Source organism: Pollicipes pollicipes, unplaced genomic scaffold (assembly GCF_011947565.3).
Source record: "Pollicipes pollicipes isolate AB1234 unplaced genomic scaffold, Ppol_2.1 Scaffold_6138;HRSCAF=7277_pilon_pilon_pilon, whole genome shotgun sequence".
Classification (NCBI taxonomy): domain Eukaryota; kingdom Metazoa; phylum Arthropoda; class Thecostraca; order Pollicipedomorpha; family Pollicipedidae; genus Pollicipes; species Pollicipes pollicipes.
Genome location: NW_023596818.1, coordinates 23,850,616 through 23,867,401, shown reverse-complemented (window position 1 = coordinate 23,867,401; position 16,786 = coordinate 23,850,616). Strand labels below are relative to the sequence as shown.

General features: G+C 59.4%; 1 protein-coding gene across 1 annotated transcript in view; it reads right to left on the bottom strand.

The window, feature by feature from the left end:
• LOC119105485 (uncharacterized) overlaps positions 1-15,238 on the bottom strand; it is a 59,724-nt gene extending 44,486 nt beyond the window's left edge. The window contains exons 1-2 of the mRNA XM_037228952.1: positions 14,986-15,238; positions 1-423 (exon numbers count right to left, since the gene is read on the bottom strand). The exon at positions 1-423 is cut by the window's left edge and continues 247 nt beyond it. Of these exons, the coding sequence (XP_037084847.1) occupies positions 1-423; positions 14,986-15,059 (497 nt within the window). The 5' untranslated portion in view covers positions 15,060-15,238. The remainder of the gene's footprint in view (positions 424-14,985) is intronic.
• Between the last annotated feature and the right edge of the window lie 1,548 nt (positions 15,239-16,786).

The following is a 16,786-nucleotide window of genomic DNA, read 5'->3' as shown; positions in this document are numbered from 1 at the left end:
GGCCTTGCTTTGAGCGAGTCCTTTCCTCTGACAGACAGCTCCTCATGCAGCCTCCTGTCTTTCAGGGACGTCCCGTTGGCGCTGTCATCACCTCTCACGGCAGCGGCGGCCCGGTGCTGTCTGTCGCTGACGGGCGCCCCCTCGCGTCGCTCGTCGCCGGGTGCCTGCTCGTCCCGGGAGGCGCGGACCGGGCGCGGCACGCCGGTGCCCCGCTCCCCGGCGGCGGCGGCGGCGGCGGCGTCATCGCGGAGCTCCCTGCGTGCCGCCGCCGCCGGCGCGCGGATGAACTCGATGCGGCCACCCTGGACGCAGATGTTGGGTGTGGTGTAGGCGCGCAGCACGGCCGGGTCGCGGTCGGCAGTGGCCGCCAGCGATGTCGGCAGGCGGCCGGTGGTGGCCGCGCTCTGCGCCGACTGCCAGCACCTGCGGGTCACACACACACGATGCGTTTTTAATGTGAGCCGCGCCAACGGCCGCTGAATGAATTCATGACGGATCGAGAGAGCGGAGAGAGGCGGGACGGTGATCAGCCGGCGCCGCCGGGCAGCGGCGGCGGCCGCCGGCGGCGCAGGCAGCGCACCTGAATGGATGACCGCCTTTTAAACACCACGCCGGTCGCTCGTTTGGCACGGCTGCGGGATAACATTTGCGTTCACCCTGCTGCCTCTGAATTAATAGACCATTTTTCACTATTCGCAAGCATGCGATACCATATTAGACTCGAGTGATTTAGCAGAATTGGTGAATGGATGATCTTAACGAGATGGGCCCATTGAATCAACCAGACAGCATTTACATATGGACTTGAACATACAAGCGAGTTCCGCGGGGCATGAATTGAGACAAATAGCTGCACAGCAGGCGCCTGCCTGGAATCTGTTTAACGCGCAGTCTTGATCATGTGCGATCAAATATAGTAACGTTATCTGCCATCATGAGGTGCATTCAGGGACATCGATCAATCAGGGTAATGACAGGGATCAATTAGGTCGTCCTTAAAAGCATAATCAAAATGAGAATGTTCAAAAGATGAATGACGAAGCTCAGCTCCTTCCCAAGATATACAACTTATCTATCTAATTGCATCGAGACCGTATCACGATGGATGAAGCGCTCTGCCATCGGTTAACTGCAGTCCTTCCTTGCACCGCTGGCGGGCTGCAGTTGCTAAGCGACGCTAAGTCACGGGAAACGGCAGGTTGCCAGGTTCCGTGCCGGAATCCGCGCTGCCAGATTAGCAGATCCCTTTCGGGACCTGTCGGGCCGGAGGGCGGGGCGCGGATACCAGAGCATTACCGCGAGGTCAGAGCGCTATCGTGTGCGGATGCGGACGCTGGTGCCGGGGTGCCATGGACAGGATCCCTGACGGCGAGGATCAGGCGCCAGCTCCCCAGTTGAGGCGTACAAATCAAGAATGGTGTGCAGACTGCCGGCCCCGCGCCTGCTTAGCCGTCGGGGAGCATTGGCAAACGTAACAAAGCTTTCGGGCTCAGTCCATAAACACACTTGGTGATACCTGGCCTTCGCTACAGCAACAAACATGACCTTTCGGACAAACAAGTCCGTTTCCAGCTACTGCATATTGTCACAAGCAGGACCTGGACCGCCGTCTTCCTGCCTCGTTGGATCTCATGCCTTTCTCCAAATATCTATGGGGAAACCGCTGATGGATTGGTAACCAGTTTCAACTCCGTCCCACTACCGCGGCCTCCAATTATGAAGACGTATTTCAAGATTGGAGGATGGAATCAAGACCATTAAACTACCTTCCGAGAGTGACTAATCGATTCGACTAAAGCATTCCGCTTTCACCGCAGTACCCCACTTGAACATTGAAAATCATTTCAGGCGGGATGTAAATACCATCTGGATCGGGTTACATCTAAGACGGGTGTTCGTTGCAACATGGATGCACACTGCACATGAATAAAAAAACAGCGAAAAATAAGAGCTTACTTACTAAGCATGGGCTTACCGTGAGGTCAACACACAGTTTCAAAAAGTTGTGAAGCCATTACGTTCCTGTGATTCGTTAGCGTGCTTTTATTCCCTATAAAAGACATCGTTATAGTAATTCTACAGTGATGTTTGTGACATACCGAGTGAACAGTTCATCTTAAGCCAGACAAGTGGCCAAAATATTGCTCGGGAGAGGAGACAGCAACTGTAAAATTGCTTTCAAAATCCTGGGCATTGGGACCAAATTACTGCGAAATCGCTCAACATCTAGCGCGAGCCACTCGGCTAAGGGGTCAACATCTAGCGTAAGCCACTCGGCTAAGGGGTCAACATCTAGCGTAAGCCACTCGGCTAAGGGGTCAACATCTAGCGTAAGCCACTCGGCTAAGGGGTTCAACATCTAGCGTAAGCCACTCGGCTAAGGGGTCAACATCCAGCGTAAGCCACTCGGCTGAGAAGTCAACATCTAGCGTAAGCCACTCGGCTAGGGGGTCAACATCTAGCGTAAGCCACTCAGCTAAGGGGGGCAACCCTTTTGTCCCCTGGCTATGTCTATATCTTAAAACAAGTTCACAAGCAAGAGGTTGACTGAATCAAATAACTAAACACAGGGTTTAAATCCCAAACGACACCGGGTCACACTTAGGTCCTCTTAGTTTGAGTCAATCCATGAACCGGTGATCCCAGAGCACTGTTACAGGCATTCTACGACAAAGATGCCGGTCACATAAAGTCATTTTGACAGCGGATGTTGTCGCAAAGTTTCAGAACAACACCCCGCTGCATTCGAACAACAGATGTCGTCACCACTTTTACCATCACTTCTTCATTCTGCCAACCTCGTGACATCCTGACAAATAGCCAAGCCCCGTGCGCCGGGTCGAGCGCGGACCGGTTGCCACCCCCCCCCCCCCCTGCCCCTCCCCGCCGCCGTCGAGTGGCCAGTCCGACTGCAGTGGCCAGACCGCGTGGGCGCCCTGCTCCCCTCCCCCTGCCGTCCGAGCCGAGCGACCTCAGCCGGCGACCAGCAGACTGCACCGCCAATCACGCCGTCATCTCGCCTCTCGCGCGCCATGAAATATGCACGAGCGACGTATAGGGCAGCGACGCCGGCCCGATCGCCCGATATGCCGCTCTCGCCGGCCGGCGGGGGGCAGCTGGGCCTCCCGCAGAAGCGGGTCGAGCTTCCGGCGGGACCGAGCCGACTGCGGCCAGGTCTTCCGGCCCTTTCCAGCCACTGGCGACAATTTTGAATCCCCTACCGGACCGTAGACCGCACTGTCCCCTCCTCTGTGAACTGTCAAGGGGCACACGGTGCTTCCCGTCCACGGACCTCCCTCTTCCTCACTCCGTTCCTCTGCCGTGTCTCTCGTTGAAGAGCGCCCCGATCCGGCTGACGCGCCCCGGATCAGACAGATGGGTGTGGATCGCGGTGCCCAGGTCAGGCAATAAAAGAAGCTCCAGCTGCGTTATGGCGCCGGGCCCAGGCCCACGGATGGCTGGCGCCAGGTCCGTGCCGCTCCCCGTACCAAAGCCAACCAAACGACAACACCGCGGCTGCCGGGACCGACTTCTCCGGCGTGTCAGCGGCGTGACCTCCGGTGACGGCGCAGACCTCTGGCGAGTCAGGTGGCCCGAAGCGAACCCGCTGACCTCGGATCGACCCCTGGTGAGCGCTGACGGCCTGAGGCTGGTCACGCGACCCCTGGCGACTGCTGCTGATCCCGCGAGGACCACGTGACCTCTGGCGACGGCTGCTGACCTCGGGCGGACCCGGTGACCTCCGGCATGGCCTCGGTGCCGAGGGCGGGCGGCGGCAACGCGCCATTCTCGGCTCAAACGAAGCGCCCAACACAGGCCACCGGCTGCGAGGCCCGGCGCCTTTTACGGCCAGCCCCGGCAGCCGAGCCGGGCGACATCAGTGCGCGTCCCTGGCCGTCGCCGACGTCGATGCAATTCAAATGGCCGATAAAACGAGCGGTGCGCCCAGACGCCGGACAGTAATTGAAGTGGCGAAAGGCGCTACCCTGCGGTGGTCGGCGCACGCCCACACAGACGCAGCCAGCTGCTCGGAGATCTCGACCGACGGAGCAGTGGCCTGCACAAACTAAGGGTCGGCTATGGGCGCGCTCCGACCGCTGTTGAACCGCAGCACGCCTTGCCGGTGAAAGGAGCCTCTTGACAGGCGGCGAGTCGCCCTCATCAGGCTCGGAATGCTCCCGGCGCGAGGCACACTCCAGGCATGGAAACGGTGATGCACGGCGGGGGAGGTGAGCTAAAAACTGACTGCTGTTGGAGGGTGGTGCATCGTTGAGTGCTGGATGTAGTCATGGGGGTAACGCCGCCGGAGTGCCCGTGATGGCTCTCTACATTCTGCATTGTTTTAGGTCGGAGTGTAACAGAGTGAGGCCTTTCACGCCAAACGACGGGTGCCAAACGCCAGCCTTGGTGAGTAACCGGCCGTGCAAAAGCTGGCATGTTTTTGCTCTCTGCATGAGCTGTGTTTAAGCCGCCCCAAAGCGCACAGTTGCATAGCGCACCTCGCAGTACAAACCATACGACCATATTTCTTAGAGCAGAGCGTGTGCACTAGCAGGCGTAATTAGAAATGTGCATGTGCGATGTAAGAAACGCGGTGAGCACCCGCCCCAGATCCAAAGAAATCATAACAAATGACCGAGATTGAAAACTCCCAGCTTTGCGCACTTGATCATGAGTCTCTGCAATGCCGCAAGCCTTTTCTAGCTCCGCACGCTTGCAGGAAATGAAGCAGCATCATATGGCAGGATATGAGGCTGGCGCGGGCAGGCTGGCAAACCAACGATGGGGACATGGCATGGACAGATCGACTATTCTCAATTATCTTGAATCCCTGGATAGTCTCAGGCCTTTGGTAGCTTCGTAACCTCCCAGTGTTACGAAGCTCACGGGCGATTCGGAAAATAACAACCCGTCTAGACATTCATCATAATAAGATAAATCCAGGGATTTCGTCAGAGTCCTCCAGAAGTTGGCTTTGAAATTACACAACCGCCCTTGACTGGAATATCTGAGTTTTGTGGCCTGATATTCCCACTCATTGTTCTTGACCACGAGAGTGACGTTAAAAATAGGCGCTGTGTGGGCTTTACGAACCATTTCAAGAACTGTAATCGGACTGGGCGTTTCCTGAATGCTGCAAATCCTTCGACAGTTTTGAAGTTTCATCGTTTCAAAGCGATTTGGGCCCTTCACGGACCCCTGGCCACCTGGTCACCACCGAGTCCATGGTTTCCGGTGGGTTGGCTTGACAGTCACTTAGGACAGTCAATTTTCGGGTCACAGACTGAGTCCCCGCAGAGCAGGAGTCTTCGAACATCGCAGTCTCGTGTCAAAGACGAGTCCTTTCAGGCCAGGAGGCCTTCGAACATCGCGGGTACGCCAAGGCGCAGCCTGTTCGACAGTGCCTGTCTGATTCACACATTGAAGCTCTTTCGCGATCCGGAGTCATCTTGGGCCTCTCTCTAAGCTTAAGCTATGGAGGGCACGCTGTCACGGGAAAAACAGTCATCAATCCGCGCTGCGGACCTGTTTTCAACTGCGCAAACATTCTTGTGCCGTCTTGTCCTGTCGAGAAGCGCTGTTGCTGAAGCATTGCAAAACGTTTCAGTATTGGCTGCTTCCACCTCCTCGAATAGAACAGAGCGTGATCACTGTGCCTTCAGCTACAGCGCTGACCAGCATGACACGCTTGGCCAGACAGAGTACGCAACAAGGCATCACAGCGGGAAGCAAAAATGCGTTAAACAAACGCCCCTCAATTCTCATGCTGCCGACTGAACTTGAGAACACTGCAGATGACAGGTGGTCGACGGGTGGTCAGCAAGACTTACACGCATTATCCACTGGACGACAGCCAAGGGACGCTGACGTAGACTACAGTTGTTTATAGCCACACAAAGACTGCAATGATGGCGATGCTGTTGGCGAAATGAGTCAAACGCCGTGCGACAGGGGCGTAACCAGGATTTGGGGGGAGGCAGAACCAAGCGCGAGCTGGCCGCGAGAATTTTAATATTTTTAGGAGGCTTCCACGGAGCTTAAAGAAAAATGCGGGCCTAAATGAGGCATTCCTCCCTTCCCTTCTCCCCATCTCGGCAGCGCATCTGCCGTAAGACCTGACAGTGAACGACGATGGGCGCATTGCTTCCAAATTGTTGCGCGAGCAAGTGCGGTGACGTTCCCGCGACAGTGCGGGGCCACGTCCAAGGCCAGTCGCTTGGCGGCGAGGCGTGGGAAGACGCAAATCCGTCAGAGTTTGTTTGGCCAACAGACTGAGGCCACATTACTGCGTGGTTCGGGACGGTTGGGCGGCGAGGTCAGCGTCCGTGCAAACATGGCCGCGGAATAGAGCAGCACGCCACCATTTCTGGATATTTGCTGACGGTACTGAGGAGTGGCAGATCAGAGCGGTCAGCAGGTGGCAGCACGGACTCAGCACGTGAGCTGGATGACCACGATACACGCTGTAATGTTGGCGGCGCCAGAAACGATCCAACCATACATTTCCTGAAAATTATACTGTTAAGATTTCCGCATCAAGCGGACAAACGTGTGCAAACAACACTCACTCGAGTCGCAGTCAGCCTTGGCCATGCATTGGATTATCGACGCCTCCACTTCAGATGCACATTAATTTTGCTATCATAAGAAATAGCCCGTGCATAAAAGTCTAGCCAGACACCAGATGTGGCATTAAAACTTCCTCAGATGGCGTGAAGATTGCAGCCAGCCGCGATCTGTCGGCAGGTCGTGCCCGCATGCCGTGCCGGGCCGTGATTCGCGGCGGCGCCCAACACTCGCGATGCCCTTACGGCCGGAGCTAGGACCGGCTCCGGCTCTGCTGCAGGCCGCGCCGAGCAGCCGGCGTGGCTGGGTGGGCCGCGGCCGCCCCTAATACGTCGGCGGCGCCGGCGGCCCCGGCCGGCCAGCCGTCCCATTAGGCGGGCCGCGGCTGAGACGGAGGCCGGCGCCGGCGGCGGACCGCAGTGCGGTACCGGGCTTGACCTCCGCAGGGGCCGCTGCGGCCGAGACGGCCCGCGGCCCGCCGGCCGACCGGCGACCGGCACGTCACGACACCGCCGCCCACGTCCACCCCTTGCCATCCAGACTGCTCGGCTGACGGTCCCTCTTGTGAGGAGGACCGACCAACCGCCGGCCGACACGTAACGACACCGCCGCCCACGTCCGCCCCTTGCCATCCAGACTGCTCGGCCGACGGTCCCTCTTGGTGAGGAGGACCGACCAACCGCCGGCAGACCGGCGACCGGCACGTCACGACACTGCTGCCCACGTCCGCCCCTTGCCATCCAGACTGCTCGGCTGACGGTCCCTCTTGGTGAGGAGAACCGGCCAACCGCCGGTCCGCTACCGAGCGTGCCACTCCCTCGCCTCCCCTAGCCCCGGCACTTGACGCGGTCGGCTGCGCCTCCTTGACCCCGGTCGCGCCCCACCGGACCATTCGGCCGCCGACGTCTCAATGGGGTGACAAACGGCGGCGCCGGCGGGCGGCCCCACGCCAGCCGCTTCCGCCATGCCCATACACAGCTTTAGATCTGCATGCGAACAGGAGTGACGTCAAAGTGGTGGCGGGGGGTGGGGCGGGGGGCGAGGGAGAGGAAGTCATGCGCGACCTCTGAATCATGCCGGGCCGGGTGAGCGCGCGCGCCCGGCTGCCAAAATCGGCGAGGTCACGGGCTGACCGTATGGGTCTGCTGTCGGACACATGGGCTGACTGTATGGGTCTGCTGTCGGACACAAGGACTGACTGTGTGGGTGTGCTGTCCAACACACGAGCTGACGGAAGACGTAAGGCGCTGGGCGCCTATTTGCTGCAGGTAATGTCCAGGCCAGGTCCCGTCACATCAGTCACATCACTTTGGACCTCAGACCACACCTCACGTTACCCCCTCCCCTGCCTGCCTCCCACCAACTGTGAGCAAATCAAGACGGACCTGAGATTTCAGCAGCACGAGACCGCAAAAGGCCTCTGACCCAGGCTATCACCGGGTCGCGCGCGGTCTGAGATCGCGCCATCACGAGTTCGGTTCCGTGACCAGATTATCATCAGGTCACGATCGATCTCAGACCACATCTCGGTTAGTCAGACCGTGCCAAGATCACGCGAGTGCCCGGTCGGGTCTGTGCGTCCTTCACCAGACTGGCCGCTGACCGGCCGGGCACCGCGGTCGGAGCCCGCGCCAGCCATCAGCCTGCGAGACAGCCAGCTGTGGGTGTGACGACAGCCGCAGAGACAGCGCCAGCCATCAGCCTGCGAGACAGCCAGCGGCGAGAGTGACGGCAGCCGCAGAGACAGCGCCAGCCATCAGCCTGCGAGATAGCCAGCGGCGAGTGTGAGCTCAGCCTGCGAGACAGCCAGCGGCGAGAGTGACGGCAGCCGCAGAGACAGCGCCAGCCATCAGCCTGCGAGACAGCCAGCGGCGAGAGTGAAGGCAGCCGCAGAGACAGCGCCAGCCATCAGCCTGCGAGACAGCCAGCGGCGAGAGTGACGGCAGCCGCAGAGACAGCGCCAGTCGGCTACGCGCCGGACGTCAACGGTGCGCGGCGGCGAACGGTGCAGACCCTGCGCCGCCGCGACCGGCGTCAAGTGCGGCGCAGGTGCCCCGCTCCGGCCGCCCACCGCCCGCCCCGCCGCCGGGCACCGCCGGCGCGCGTCGCCGCCGTGTAAACAAATCACGCCCGAGAGCCTGATTATTTGCATTTTGTATTCGGTCACACGACTCGCCAACACTGAGGGCCGGCTGCACGCCTCGGCCGCCGGGCGAGCAGCGGCAAAACACGGCGCAGCGCGCACGAACGCGCCGCCGCCAGGCGCCTGAGAGGCTCTCCAGGTTCGGGCAAATCCCAACGCGCCCAGCACCAGCGGCGACGCCGCCAGGAACCGGTAACGGCGCAAACCGGAGTTGCCATATCGCGCGCATCGGGCTGCCATATAGAGAATATCAGGTTACCACCGACAAAAAAGATGACTTGTGAAGCGAGTTAGCGCCTTGTCCGCGCTGGGCGCCGAGGCTGGTGCCAGGTGCACCAGACAGGCAGACAGACAGACGGCCGGCAGACTGATGGCCGCCAGGGTGAGCTGTGATCGACAGCGAAGCCGTGTCGTCCAGGACTGCCATGTCACCATGACGGATGTATGATACACATAAGTGCTGCCGTTCACGAGATGGCACATTTCGCCTCTGCAGTCACCCATATTTAAACGGGCGCAGCGCTTTCGCCGAATATGAGCGGGTGCCCCATACCCGTTGCCTCACTGACATCAACGCAGGAATGACTTCTCCGAGCTTGACGCATGGATTTACAGAATAATAAAGCTCCCAAACGCTGCCCAAAACCCGCGAGCGCCACCACGACGTCTTGGACGGCGGGCAGCTGTGGGCATGACAATGTCTACCGCGAGGGAAGCTCTATAATTACGCCGACGGCCGGGTCTGGGGGCATCCCGAGGTTGACCTGTCGCCGTGAAAGTGTGTGCGCCGCTGAAGGAGACGCTCCGCCGCCCGCGCCTCACGGGCTGTTGCCAGGCGGCGCCGGCTGGGGCAGCTCCAGCCGCAGTCCTGTTGGCGGCTGGTGCTGGGGCAGCTCCGGCCGTGGTCCTGTTCGCGGCTGACGCTGGGGCAGCTCCGGCCGTGGTCGTGTTGGCGGCTGACGCTGGGGCAGCTCCGGCCGTAGTCGCGTTGGCGGCTGGCGCTGGGGCAGCTCCGGCCGTAGTCGTGTTGGCGGCAGGCGCGCCACCTCTAACGAGCCGCCCAGCGACCGCAGAGTTCGGGGCGGCTGCGCCTCTCCTTATATGGACCGCAGCGCCATGTCATGGGGCTTAACGTGCACGTGGTAATTGATGGCTGTTGCAATGTTTCGCATTTGGGCCGCTCCGCCACCGTATCGAGGGAAGGCCGAAGCCGGGCATACCCATCTCCCCCCCCCCCCCGCCGCCTATGGGAACAGAAAGGCGTTAACTACATGACGTTGCGTGAAGCCAAAAGTAAAAACATGATTCGCTCTCATCTCCTGGGATATGCTATTCCTCACCACACATTGTCTTATTCTCCTTTCCCCGTGCGCATGCCATCCTCCTTCTCCCCCTCCTCTCCCTCTCTCTCCCTCTCTCTCTCGCTCTATTCTACTCTCTTTCCCTCCTCTCCACGTATATGTGATTTCCTCCCCATTCCGCTGTGCCGCTCTATGAAGGCGGAAGGAAGGCCGGGACTGGCAGGTCGGGGATGACCGATGCTGCGGCTCGGCTTCTGCAGACCTGCAGAGGTGTACAATGTGCACGCGCTGCAGCTGGCCGAGCCAGAGCGGCACCACCATTCGTCCCCGCAAACCGCGCTGTCTGCAAGCGCCGGCGCCGCCCCGGGCCGCAGCCATCCGAGCCGCAGCGCCGGCGTTCTGTCGCCCCACTGGACCGTTGTGACCAGGGCAGACCGCCGACGCTCATTCCTCGCGCCGCCCTGCCGTCTGCCAGCCACGCCCTGCCACACCAGCGCTTGTGCGACGATCGCACAGTCTGCCGACCAAGTGCGGCGAATTGTCCGTGTCCTGCGCCGCCCTGCCGTCTGCCAGCCACGCCCTGCCATACCAGCGCTTGTGCGACGATCACACAGTCTGCCGACCAAGTGCGGCGAATTGTCCGTGTCCTGCGCCGCGGCGACCGGCCTTGTGTACCGCAGTGGCCGGCGGCGGCGTCGCAGACGCGGCGGCGGCGGCGGCGGCGGCGGGCCTCTGACGGCCGCAGCTGCGGGGGCCCCCGCCAGGGGCGCTGCTTCCGCCCAGCCGCCGAGATCGGCAGCGAACCCGGCCCGGCCCGGCGCCGGGTGGTGACCTCATAGCGCCAGATGTACTCCAGACGACCGGTCACGCCGCATGGCAATCCTGGAGAGCGTCTCAGCCGGGCGTCTCAGATGCAGGCCTTCAAGGATCACATTTCCTGCTCATAACGGCCCGCTTACCATAGCGCCATATCTTCGCCCGCCCCAAACGGAGTTTGTGCAACCAGTGCATGACAAGGCGCAGATTACGCCACCTAAGTAAACAGGCATGTTAAGTTCATCGGCTCCTATCGTTGAAAATGGCATGTAGCCACTCGGTAAATATGCAATTACTCCTAGAGACGAGCAAGGTATCACATTTAAGCTGACATCAAGACGAACGACTTAGTTTCAGCAGCATGTCAATAGCAATCCTAAATGGCCGTCTCTGGTCCACCTTAACCTTGCATGATAGACTCAGTATGATGCGTTTGGTCTACCCAGTCAATTTGAGGACTACGCACCGTCCAAGTTTCGAGATGTTCCAGAAGCTCCAACGCCGTTGAGTTCAGGCATGGTTGCCGCATGGTTTGTGCTTGTCTAAATTCGGTCTATATATGGCCTGGACATTGCTACACGGGCCATATGTTCTACTGAGCATGGCTTGTGTAGGGTCTGGCAACAACGCGCGGACGTCCACCGATGATGGGCTATTCAAGCGTTCTGAGATTCTTCCGTCGCAATGCGCCCTGGTCGTCGCAATGCACCTTGGCCATCCCAAGCGACCTTGATAATGGCGGGGTCTTTGGCCGTCTCTTGATTCCTGATCGTCATGGGGACTCGTGATCGTGTTGTGCCCCTTGATCGTCAGGGATCCTTCGAGTCACTTCTGCTGCTGCCGCGTTTGGGAGTTAAGCCGTCGCTTCTGCGTCTGTCGGCCATCTCACTCGCCGGTGTCTCCTGGCCATCTCACTCGCCGGTGTCTCCTGGCCATCTCACTCGCCGGCGTCTGTCGGCCATCTCACTCGCTGGCGTCTCCTCGCCATCTCGGGGCTGTTTGACTGCTTCGGATGCGTTGGCCTCAGATCCCTTGACCGTCCATCCCTTGGCCCTCACCTCTAAGAGCCCTTTAGTGTCCAGGGACCCATCCGCATTCAGGCTTGATGATTCCGTCGGTGGGCCCCTTCGGTGTCCAGAGCGGTCTTCGCCACCATCAACCATCTTATCTATTGATCGTCAAGGGGTCCTCTTGACTGTCTCCGTGTCCCTGTACCGTTTTGGGCTCCTCAACGTAAAAGGGGGCACAGGTCCGTTTCTCATCCCCCTGGTTGTACCGGAGCCCCTAGACTGTTTGGCGCCCTTGAAATGCCGATCCACCACCTCAGACTCCCAGGTGGTCTGAACGCAGGACAAATGCCGACAAACCCCCGCGGACACACACGTCTCACGAGCTCACAACATTCACCGGCTCGCTGTCATCTCCAGCCAAGCCGCCGTCGGCCCGGTGTCGCCCACGGGTCCCCCGTCTGGCGCCTAATGGCCCGGAGACAGCCCGAGGTCATCGGGCTGTGATCGGCGCGCGCGCTGACCCCGCGGGTCACCGGCTTTGTCAGCTGCAGCCCGGCGACAAAGGCGACGCGGCGGGCGGCCGCCCCCGTCCGGTCCTGTGGCCGTGCCGGGGCGCCCCCGTCCGGTCCTGTGGCCGTGCCGGGGCGCCCCCGTCCGGTCCTGTGGCCGTGCCGGGACGCCCTCGTCCGGTCCTGTGGCCGTGCCGGGACGCCCTCGTCCGATCCTGTGGCCGTGCCGGGACGCCCTCGTCCGGTCCTGTGGCCGTGCCGGGACGCCCTACTGTCGGTCCTGTGGCTGTGGGCGGGACGCCTCGTACGGTCTGTGGCTGTGCCGGGAGCCCTCTTCCGGTATGGGCCGTGCCCGGGATGCCGGGCACCCTTTTTTGGTCTCGTGACCGTGCCGGGACGCCCTCGTTCGGTCTCGTGACCGCGCCGGGACGCCCTCGTCCGGTCTCGTGGCCGTGCCGGGACGCCCCCGTCCGGTCCTGTGGCCGTGCCGGGACGCCCTCGTCCGGTCCTCATGACCGCGCCGGGACGCCCCCGTCCGATCTCGTGACCGTGCCGGGACGCCCCCGTCCGGTCTCGTGGCCGTGCCGGGACGGAAGTACGCCGGCGACGGCCGGTCGCATGGTACAGTCAAAAGTACCATTTAACATTGAGAGGTGTCGGGTCAAGGCATGTAATCTGGCAGAAAAACTTCACTTGCCGTGATTCAGTTAGTTTGGAATGTCAAAAACTATTCTAAATACTGAACTTCTTTAAAAACAAACCAGAGGACTGGTAACGTCATCGTTTGGTCGCCTCACGGAAAACTGTTCTATCAAACAAATCAGAGGACTGGTAATGCCATAGTTTGATTGCTTCACGGAAAACTGCTCTATCAAACAAATCAGAGGACTGGTAATGCCATAGTTTGATTGCTTCACGGAAAACTGCTCTATCAAACAAATCAGAGGACTGGTAATGCCATCGTTTGGTTGCCTCACGGAAAACTGTTCTATCGAACAAATAGAGGACTGGTAATGCCATCATTTGGTTGCCTCACGGAAAGCTGTTCTATCAAAGCTACCTGAAGTATGTGGACAAGCCGTCGAAGAACCAGCCTTTGGATCCTCACGACCAAGGCATAGTTTGAAGGAGATCGTGAGCATACTGAGGGAGCAGAGTGCGCGAAGGCGGACATGTTGCCATGGGCCGCTAAACCAATCACGCTCCTTTTTGTCAAAAGTGTGGGCTGGGTTGAATGACCACTGGCATCTTGCATCTTACACCTACGATTGAACAGGACGATGCCGCAATTACACACTGATGCCAGTTTGTACGGTTCTTTTGGTGGATTTCAGATATGCTCGAAGACCTAGTGTTTGTGCCTTTTGCAGCATACTCAATGCCACGTGAGATCTGAAATCACGTGAGACGCAGTCAGTAGCAACACCGGACTATCAGCCAATTGGCTTCTGTGGTTGAGACATCAATGCAGCATCAGCGCAATGCGACCGCAAAGGAGACCATGCTTTTCTTGGCCATGGGCATGTATCAGATCATGAGGTGTGGTACTTGCCCGACACTTCTACGCTGTCATCCATTTCTGGGTGACCTTCAGATAGGCCGCGCCCAATACTCTGCACAATTTCCCTTGCATCCAACTCAAAAACTACAGGGCCTCATAAAAGACATGGTGGTGAGTTTCACGGAAAGTTGATCAAACTGGCTATCCCAGTCCTAAACCTCATACAAATGTGGAGCAGTCCCTATAATAGGGACCACCCGGGCGGCGGCGTACAGGCTTGCCAGTGCTGGAAGCCCAGCGACGCGGTACGACGCGACTGTAGCCCATCAATGCGAGCGCGGTCCAGTGCTGGAGACCCAGCGACGCAGTACGACGCGACTGCAGCCCATCGATGTGAGTGCAGTCCAGTGCTGGAGACCCAGCGACGCAGTACGACGCGACTGTAGCCCATCGATGTGAGTGCAGTCCAGTGCTGGAGACCCAGCGACGCAGTACGACGCGACTGCAGCCCATCGATGTGAGCGCAGTCCAGTGCCGGAGACCCAGCGACGCAGTACGACGCGACTGCAGCCCATCGATGCGAGTGCAGTGGATAATACGCTTGAATATCCCGAGGTATGTGAGCCCCCGAAAGTGAAAGAACCGAAGCCCTTTTGAAGCCTCTTCCCTTTCAGGCATCACCGTTGCACCAATGATAAGCTCCAACGGCAAGCCATCCGGTACCGTAGGCCCTGGCGGCTATGTTCCATCCGTTCGGAAGTCCGTTTCCGCAGAGATTCTCCACCCGCGCGCCAGCCCTGCCCGGGCATGTCCGCGCGACATGATAGCGGTACGAGGAAGCGCGCTCGCTCACTCAGCCATCAGCATCTGCGATCGATACACGTGCGGGTGGCAGAACTTGGAAACACGCAAAGGTTCACTACCCGAGGGACGACAAATCCGACGCACCCGCGTCTCCATTGCACCCAGGACACTCCCACCCCATCGAGCACCGAACGGTCTACCCTCACCCGTATCACTGACGACTAACGGTTCCTCGGCAGCGAAGTCTCGACGCCGGCCGACGCAACCCGGCGCGGACGGGCCGAGCGGGACGGCAGGCGCGGCCAGACGAAGCGCCGTCCGCCACCGGTCTCACCTCCTCTCCGGCTCCTTGAGGCTGCGCCGTCCCAGGCCGAACTTCCTGATGCTCTTGAGCTCCGGCAGACCCATGCCGCCGCGCGCCGCCGGCGGTGAGCAGCGCGCACCCCGTGGCCGCCGCTGGAGCGCGTCGCGCCGAGTGACGCGGCAGCCGCCCGCGCGCCGCGTACGGGCACCGCACTGCACGTGTGACGCAGCTCACGGCCGGGCCTGGCTCGCGCAGACAGCTGCGCGCGAACCGCGGGACGACGCTGCGCGACCCTCCCCTGGCGCTCCCAGCTGATACTGCGGCCCGCGCGGCCGCCAGCTGGCACCGAGCGCCGCCCGCTGGCCGCCGACGAGTACAGCCTCTGGCCGCCGGTACACTCACTGACAGAGCTTTGCGGGGTATGAGACCCACCGAGCGACAATTGGCTTCGCGTGGGGGATTGCTCGCAGGGGTGGTCATGCCAGCGGCGATGGAGCGTGCCGATCGGCGCCGTGGCAGTGGCTGCAGCGCCCGGCCGTCTCCCGAGCGACCGGGGGTCATCCACCGACGGTCCACGCGCCGGAGATGTGACCGACTTCGCGTTCAGACCACGTCCGGGCCGAGAACAAAAAGCGGCGCCGCGCGCCCGGCGCGGACGTGCGGGCCGACCGGAAGCCCGCCTCGGCGCTCGGCTGCCGGCCGCTGGCTCGGCTGGGGCGGCTGGGGCAGCTGGGGCGGCGGACCCACGTCGGTGACACCCCGACATGTATTGTACGGCCGCGATGGATGGCAGCCAAAACGGACGTTTCACCACAGCTGGTACGCACAGGTGTAAAAGCACACCGCCGCGGTTCGTTGTTGTGCCGTGCTTTCTTGGATATCGAGACGGGCAATTTCTGTAGGGTTATGTCTGAAGTGACTGTGGCAAGGTTGCCGGGACTGGTGCCTGCCTATCCTGTTAACAACAGCAAACAAGAAACTGTTTGCAAAGAACTGCGATGCAAAACAGTGAAACTTGGTAATGTTGTCATATCGGGTATCGTGTTAGAATTAGGCAACAGGGAGAGAGGGAGCAGCAACGGTAGCCCGGCGATGTGGGGCATGTGCCCATTTATTTGCCAGTGAACTGGTTCGTTCACTCGACAGGCACGAACGGCAAACTGATAGAGATAAGCACTGCACATCAGATTGCCCGAGAATTCAAGGAATGTAGATAGGAGTCATTCAAACCTGTGAAATAAATATTGTGATCGGTCTAGTTTTTGTCGTAAAGATGTCCACCTGACAATTATGCCTTCCTTAAAATGGTTCGGAATATCCTGAGTCATATGTATGTCTCCTTTTGACACATTTCCGCTCTATATGATGCAATATTCGGGCAAAGTTTTGGTTTTATCATTAACCGTTTGCGAGGGGAGGCCTCTACACCGCCAGCAACACTTCTACACCTTAACGATAGCGCTACAGCACGGTGAGCCGAAGCAGAAGCTGCAGAAGTGCAGCATTTCCAAGGTTCTGGTGTCCCATGGGTTTCGAAAAACTTTTGGGAAGCGCTATTACAGATCTGTTCTATAAAAGATGGTAATAAAATGTTTATATGTTCAAAATGATACGCGTTCAATATACCGAGCTGACTACCGATAATAAAGGTTTGATGTAAATTGATAGTAAGCATTTTGTGTCTTGTCATATACCAGCGATAACTTTCATTTAATGCAATATGTTGATTATCATGTGCGTTGAATGTATACCGCAACAACAATATACCCTGGTAAACATTTATGTTCATCATGTTAAATTTTCCCCGCCAGAACACCTTGTGAACGTAAGC